We start from the raw sequence: 8,261 nt of genomic DNA, 5'->3' as shown, positions 1-8,261 counted from the left end.
ACCACTATAAAATTATATTTTCTTGATAAACGAGAGAAACAAAGGCTCCACCACCTCTTTGAACATCATCATATGTTAGTGCAGGATGCAACTAGGCATTAAAACAATATTGTCATATTTTTTGAAATTTTCTCAAAATCTATGGGCTACAACCCCTACAAAAATATTGAGTTTTTGGTAAATACTTTATATACTGAAGCCTATAATTTTAGTGTTGTTTTAAAATTCTACCATATTCTACATTTGTATTAATGTATGCTAAACTCTTTTTCATGGTAAATGAGCATCGTTCAATTTTTTTTATCAAATAATTTAGTAAAACTTCATAATACTCCCTAAATCGATGGAATAACCACTATAAAATTATTATTTTCTTGATAAACGGAGACGACAAAGGCCCCAAACCTCTTTGAACATCATCATTGTTAGTGGCAGGATGCAACTAGGCATTAAAACAATATTGTCATCTTTTTTTGAAATTTTCTCAAAATCTATGGGCTAACCCCTACAAAAATATTGAGTTTTTGGTAAATACTTTATATACTGAAGCCTATAATCTTTAGTGTTGTTTTAAAAATTTCTACCATATTCTACATTTGTATTAATGTATGCTAAACTCTTTTTCATGGTAAATGAGCATCGTTCAATTGTTTTTTATCAATAATTTAATAAAACTTCATAATACCTCCTAAATCGATGGAAACCAATATAAATTATTATTTTCTGATAAACGGAGACGACAAAGGCTCCAAACCTCTTTTGAACATCATCATATGTTAGTGCAGGATGCAACTAGGCATTAAAAACAATATTGTCATATTTTTTGAATTTTCTCAAAATCTATGGGCTAACCCCTACAAAAATATTGAGTTTTTGGTAAATCTTTATATACTGAAGCCTATAATCTTTAGTGTTTTTTTAAAATTCTACCATATTCTACATTTGTATTAATGTATGCTAAACTCTTTTTCATGGTAAATGAGCATCGTTCAATTGTTTTTATCAATTTTTTAAACTTCATAATACCCCCTAAATCGATGGAATAACCAATATAAAATTATTATTTCTTGATAAACGGAGAGAACAAAGCTCAAACCTCTTTGAACATCATCATATGTTAGTGCAGGATGAAACTAGGCATAAAAACAATATTGTCATATTTTTTGAAATTTTTCTCAAAATCTATGGGCTAACCCCTACAAAAATATTGAGTTTTTTGTAAATACTTTATATACTGAAGCATATAATCTTTAGTGTTGTTTTAAATTTATACCATATTCTACATTTGTATTTATGTATGCTAAACTCATTTTCATGGTAAATGAGCATCTTTCAATTGTTTTTATCAAATAATTTAATAAAACTTCATAATACTCCCTAAATCGATGGAATAACCACTATAAATTTTTTTTTTGATAAACGGAGACGACAAAGGCTCCAAACCTCTTTGAACATCATCATATGTTTAGTGCAGGATGCAACTAGGCATTAAAACAATATTGTCATATTTTTTGAAATTTTCTCAAAATCTATGGGCTAACCCCACAAAAATATTGAGTTTTTGGTAAATACTTTATATACTGAAGCCTATAATCTTTAGTGTTATTTTAAAATTTCTACCATATTCTACATTTGTATTAATGTATGCTAAACTCTTTTTCATGGTAAATGAGCATCGTTCAATTGTTTTATCAATTAATTTAGTAAAACTTCATAATACCCCCTAAATCGATGGATAACACTATAAAATTATTATTTTCTTGATAAACGGAGAGAACAAAGGCTCCAAACCTCTTTGAACATCATCATATGTTAGTGCAGGATGCAACTAGGCATAAAACAATATTGTCATATTTTTTGAAATTTTCTCAAAATCTATGGGCTAACCCTACAAAAATATTGAGTTTTTGGTAAATACTTTATATACTGAAGCCTATAATCTTTAGTGTTGTTTTAAAATTCTACCATATTCTACATTGTATTAATGTATGCTGACCTCATTTTCATGGTAAATGAGCATCGTTCAATTGTTTTTTATCAATTAATTTAGTAAACTTCATAATACCCCCTAAATCGATGGAATAACCAATATAAAATTATTATTTTCTTGATAAACGGAGAGAACAAAGGCTCCAAACCTCTTTGAACATCATCATATGTTAGTGCAGGATGCAACTAGGCATTAAAACATATTTTCATATTTTTTGAAATTTTCTCAAAATCTATGGGCTAAACCCCTACAAAAATATTGAATTTTTTGGTAAATCCTTTATATACTGAAGCCTATAATCTTTAGTGTTGTTTTTAAAATTTATACCATATTCTACATTGTATTATGTATGCTAAACTCTTTTTCATGGTAAATGAGCATCTTTCAATTGTTTTTATCAATAATTTAATAAAACTTCATAATACTCCCTAAATCGATGGAATAACCACTATAAAATTATTATTTTCTTGATAAACGGAGACGACAAAGGCTCCAAACCTCTTTGAACATCATCATATGTTAGTGCAGGATGCAACTAGGCATTAAAACAATATTGTCATATTTTTTGAAATTTTCTCAAAATCTATGGGCTAACCCCTACAAAAATATTGAGTTTTTGGTAAATACTTTATATACTGAAGCCTATAATCTTTATGTTGTTTTAAAATTTCTACCATATTCTACATTTGTATTAATGTATGCTAAACTCTTTTTCATGGTAAATGAGCATCGTTCAATTGTTTTTATCAATTAACTTAGTAAAACTTCATAATACCCCCTAAATCGATGGAATAACCACTATAAAATTATTATTTTCTTGATAAACGGAGAGCACAAAGGCTCCAAACCTCTTTGAACATCATCATATGTTAGTGCAGGATGCAACTAGGCATTAAAACAATATTGTCATATTTTTTGAAATTTTCTCAAAATCTATGGGCTAACACCCCTACAAAAATATTGAGTTTTTGGTAAATACTTTGTATACTGAAGCCTATAATCTTTAGTGTTGTTTTAAAATTTCTACCATATTCTACATTTGTATTAATGTATGCTTAACTCTTTTTCATGGTAAATGAGCATCTTTCAATTGTTTTTATCAAATAATTTAATAAAACTTCATAATACTCCCTAAATCGATGGAATAACCACTATAAAATTATTATTTTCTTGATAAACGAAGACGACAAAGGCCCAAAACCTCTTTTAACATTATCATATGTTAGTGCAGGATGCAACTAGGCATTAAAATAATATTTTCATATTTTTTGAAATTTTCTCAAAATCTATGGGCTAACAACCCCTACAAAAATATTGAGTTTTTGGTAAATACTTTGTATACTGAAGCCTATAATCTTTAGTGTTGTTTTAAAATTTATACCATATTCTACATTTGTATTAATGTATGCTAAACTATTTTTCATGGTAAATGAGCATCGTTCAATAGTTTTTATCAATTAATTTAATAAAACTTCATAATACCTCCTAAATCGATGGGATAACAAATATAAAATTATTATTTTATTGATAAACGGAGAGAACAAAGGCTCCAAACCTCTTTGAACATCATCATATGTTAGTGCATGATGCAACTAGGCATTAAAACAATATTGTCATATTTTTTGAAATTTTCTCAAAATCTATGGGCTAACCCCTACAAAAATATTGAGTTTTTGGTAAATCCTTTATATATTGAAGCCTATAATCTTTAATGTTATTTTAAAATTTCTACCATATTCTACATTTGTATTAATGTATGCTAAACTCATTTTCATGGTAAATGAACATCGTTCAATTGTTTTTATCAATTAACTTAGTAAAACTTCATAATACCCCCTAAATCGATGGAATAACCAATATAAAATTATTATTTTATTGATAAACGGAGAGCACAAAGGCTCCAAACCACTTTGAACATCATCATATGTTAGTGCAGGATGCAACTAGGCATTAAAACAATATTGTCATATTTTTTGAAATTTTCTCAAAATCTATGAGCTAACCCCTACAAAAATATTGAATTTTTGGTAAATCCTTTATATACTGAAGCCTATAATCTTTAATGTTATTTTAAAATTTCTACCATATTCTACATTTGTATTAATGTATGCTAAACTCTTTTTCATGGTAAATGAGCATCGTTCAATTGTTTTTATCAATTAACTTAGTAAAACTTCATAATACCCCCTAAATCGATGGAATAACCAATATAAAATTATTATTTTATTGATAAACGGAGAGAACAAAGGCTCCAAACCTCTTTGAACATCATCATATGTTAGTGCAGGATGCAACTAGGCATTAAAAAAATATTGTCATATTTTTTGAAATTTTCTCAAAATCTATGGGATAACCCTCTACAAAAATATTGAGTTTTTGGTAAATACTTTATATACTGAAGCATATAATCTTTAGTGTTGTTTTAAAATTTATACCATATTCTACATTTGTATTTATGTATGCGAAACTCATTTTCATGGTAAATGAGCATCTTTCAATTGTTTTTATCAAATAATTTAATAAAACTTCATAATACTCCCTAAATCGATGGAATAACCACTATAAAATTTTTTTTTTTTGATAAACGGACACGACAAAGGCTCCAAACCTCTTTGAACATCATCATATGTTATTGCAGGATGCAACTAGGCATTAAAACAACATTGTCATATTTTTTGAAATTTTCTCAAAATCTATGGGGTAACCCCTACAAAAATATTGAGTTTTTGGTAAATACTTTATATACTGAAGCCTATAATCTTTAATGTTATTTTAAAATTTCTACCATATTCTACATTTGTATTAATAAATGAATCCAAAACATAAAAAATATAAATATAAACTAATTTTATTTTTATATAGATGGTTTATAGATTTTTGATAGTTTCAATGGTTTTTATCAGTTTAACAACTCTGAGATTCAATCTGGCTACGTAAGAATGTTCATGGTCGAACTAGTTATAATATCCAATCCGGCTACGTAACTGGTTCATGGCCGAACCTGATTCAACTATTGGTCCGGTTTAAAAAACAATGCAATTTAGAAAAGCCAATAAGTAAGTGGTAGAATCGTATTACATAATCAAGTAATATAAATCTGTAGTATGAGACTAGAATTGGTTGTTAATAAAAGGATACAAAGCAAAATGATATTAGTAGGCTCATGTAATTGGGCCTAAACGTAAGGGCCCAACCCAAAACTGTAACTATTAACTTCATCTCCGACAAGGAAACGCTGCCCGTCTCGCCGGCGACATTTAAACGTGGCGGCAAGGAAGTGAAAAAAAAAAAAAGAAGAAAAAAAAAAACAAAAAAAAAATAAAGAGAAAGAGAAGAAGGGAGATGAGAGAAAAAATGGAGGAGATAAAGATTTGGGAGGCTAAACATAACTTCCACATATACCCTTCTTCACTTAAAGCCAATCCACACACTTCATCTCTCTCGAAACCCTTCTTCTCCCTCTTCTCCTCAACTCCATCTAGGGTTTTTCCTCTCCTTCGTCTCGCCGCACGTAACGTAAGCTCTCTTCCTCTCTTCTTTTTCTACTCGAATTGGTGTTGATGTGAGATGGTTATTTATGTGCTCTCTGGTTTCACAGTTCCTTTGGTTTTGTCTTAATCTGAGAATGCTGTCTCTATTTCCTAAAGCTAGTGCTGCTACTACCAAAGCACGTAGGCTCAGTTTCAAATCAATCTTTAGAAATATCTAAACAGAACTTGAAGCTTTTAGTTTTGTCTGAAAATTGCTTTGAGTGTACCTTTCTCTTCCACTTGTTATTGTTCAAACACTTTGTTTATTAACTAACTAACTAACTAACTCTGCTGCAGTTAATTCTTTCAAAGGCTGTCTTGAAATTTGAAGATTATGGAGCCAGCCTCTGAAGGTTCTCCCTCTACTTTAACTGGCTTTATGGATAAGAGAAAGAGAAGCCCTTTGATTCGTCGACCCCGCGACGTTAAAGAGAGCTTTCATAGTTTAACTTCTAAGCCACCCTCAACACAGGCAAACGTTTCTCCTAGTAATGAAGATAACCCAAGTTTAAACACATTGAAACTGAGGCTTAAGCTTGGAGGTGGTGTTACTCGTACTATCCAAACCAACTCAGATGCAAGCATTTATACCAAATCCACGGTAAACACACACACACACTCTTGTCTGTTTAATAGTTATGAATTGGTTTATTGTGTGAACTTGTTTCATCCCTAATGTTTGAGACTAATGTGCAGAAAACTATGCGTCTAGGAGAGATAAACGGACCTCGAGTGAATCCCTCTGAGGCTGTGAGAGGAGCATCGATGTCTGAGAAGAGAAAACAAGGTCTTAAGAAACGTCTGTTGGATCCAGAACAAGACAGTGATGATGAGGAGATTAGATACCTGGCAAAGCTGAAGTCTAAAAGGGTCCCAAGGGACCACATCAATGTGGAAGACAAACATGATGTCACTGAAAGGGATAAGCTCAGTATGGAAGGGTCAACTAGTGGACACATTCCTACTACACGTACTCGAGCTCTCCAGTCTGTAAAAGATCCGTATTCTTCCAACGGGTCGGGTCCTCTTGAGTTTCCTGATGGCTTACCTTGCCCCTCTTCTAAAAGTGAGTTTCACATTTTTCTAGTTTAGTAACTGACAAGATGTGAATGCTGATTCTGTAAACGTTGAATAATTACAGGACAAAAGCAGAAGCTTTCTGAGGTAGAGCAACAATTCAAGAAGGCTGAAGCTGCTCAGAGACGGCGAATACAGTCTGAGAAGGCTGCCCAAGAAGCTGAGGTAAAGCTCAATTCATTTTTTTTACCTGTTCATTTAGAGCAATGTTATAAAAAATCATCAATTAGAACCGAAACAATTTTCATAAAATCCAATTTATGTAATTCAAATCTATTTAATTGGTCTAAATAGATCTAAATTGATCTAAATCTATTTAATCAAGCAACACTGTTAGTGCAAATCCCATAAACTTGTCTAATTTTCTTCTTTTTGTATATCTAAGTTTTATAATTCATCAAAATAATTTTATAGTTCGACACAAAAAAACTAAAATATTTCATAGAAAACAATAATCAGTATTTGTTAATGTTTAAGCTTCTCTTAAGACCTGAATAATCTGTCTAGTCGCTAATCATCTATAAAGTTTTTCGTTTACCGGTTAGTGATAATTTAAACATTGGTTTATAGTGCCAACACACGGTCTGAACTCTTCTTTGTCTTGTTCATTAGGCTGAAGCTATCAGGAAAATACTGGGGCAAGACTCAGGGAGAAAGAAGAAAGAGGAGAAGATTAAAAAACAACAGGAAGAACGAGCTCAGGTAACCTAAAACAGCAGATGCTTCTTTTCTTTTTGTCTCTCTCAATCTCTCTTTGTGCTGACTTCGATTTTTTCTTATTCACAGGAGAGAGCTACAAGATCCACCACACTCCCATCAGACACTATCAGATTGGTTATTGGTCCAAGTGGAACAACTCTGACGTTTTCTGAAGACATTGGTCTTCCTGATATCTTCAAACCAATTACTCACAGGTAAGCAAGCTTTTAAAAGTATAGTATAGAAACCATATAATATGTGGAATGGGTGAGGTTTTGTAACTGTTAATTGTATGGATGTTTCTGTAGTTATCCTCCTCCGCGTGAGAAGTGTGTGGGGCCAAATTGCGAGAAAGCATACAAGTACAGAGATTCAAAGTCGAAGCTGCCACTTTGCAGTCTCACTTGTTACAAGGCTATTCAAGCGAAGATGCAACAACAACCTTTGATTCATTGCTAGTTGCTTAACTGATTTTTTGGTCGTAATGTATTATTATGGACACAGTTGTTTCTTAACATGAACAAAAACTTTCACCTAATTTGTTCAATGAAACATGGAGTTTGGATTGCTGTGCTTCTAAGAATTGAAATGACTTTCAGTTTATACTTTTGTAGTAATCTTGATTTTTGTTTCGTTTTTAAGTGGTGTGTATAACTGATCATCTAACTCTCAAATGAGATACAAATGTTAAGATTAATATTAGCTAAAACTGAACAATTTTTACCTTATTGGGCCTTGACCTCATACATTTTTAAATTCGGCCCATAAGATAATTAATGACAAAAAAGGTTATAAGTGTGGCTGCTGGGATTCGAGCCCAGGTCTCCACGGCCACAACGTGGAATTCTTACCACTAAACTACAGCCACATTTGCTTACTAGTATTTGGAAAATATAATTATATTTATCACAGTATTACTTGTACGGGACAAAGCCAAACCTAAACGACCTTAGTAATCGTTATAA

At 31.3% G+C, this 8,261-nt stretch overlaps 1 protein-coding gene and 1 non-coding gene across 2 annotated transcripts; one reads left to right on the top strand and one right to left on the bottom strand.

The window, feature by feature from the left end:
* Window positions 1-4,820: 4,820 nt before the first annotated feature.
* LOC103849764 (INO80 complex subunit B) lies at window positions 4,821-7,903 on the top strand. Its single transcript, XM_009126500.2, has 7 exons — window positions 4,821-5,506; window positions 5,818-6,121; window positions 6,217-6,586; window positions 6,662-6,762; window positions 7,210-7,299; window positions 7,384-7,511; window positions 7,605-7,903. Exons 2-7 carry the CDS (start codon window positions 5,855-5,857, stop codon window positions 7,753-7,755), a joined length of 1,107 nt encoding a protein of 368 aa, XP_009124748.1. The 5' UTR covers window positions 4,821-5,506; window positions 5,818-5,854; the 3' UTR covers window positions 7,756-7,903.
* A 189-nt stretch (window positions 7,904-8,092) lies between these two features.
* Window positions 8,093-8,164, bottom strand: TRNAH-GUG. The gene has a single exon. It is a non-coding gene; the product is annotated as a tRNA-His (tRNA).
* Window positions 8,165-8,261: the final 97 nt, after the last annotated feature.

This window comes from Brassica rapa, chromosome A01 (genome assembly GCF_000309985.2).
Source record: "Brassica rapa cultivar Chiifu-401-42 chromosome A01, CAAS_Brap_v3.01, whole genome shotgun sequence".
In the NCBI taxonomy this organism is placed as follows: domain Eukaryota; kingdom Viridiplantae; phylum Streptophyta; class Magnoliopsida; order Brassicales; family Brassicaceae; genus Brassica; species Brassica rapa.
Note: the sequence above shows the minus strand (reverse complement) of the source record. Positions and strands in the feature narration are given on the sequence as shown.

Coding starts and splice junctions, on each gene's coding strand:
- LOC103849764 (XM_009126500.2), top strand. CDS start 5,855: ATGGAGCCAGCCTCTGAAGGTTCTCCCTCTACTTTAACTGGCTTTATG. Junction 6,122..6,216: donor GCATTTATACCAAATCCACG/GTAAACACACAC, acceptor ACTAATGTGCAG/AAAACTATGCGTCTAGGAGA. Junction 6,587..6,661: donor ACCTTGCCCCTCTTCTAAAA/GTGAGTTTCACA, acceptor GAATAATTACAG/GACAAAAGCAGAAGCTTTCT.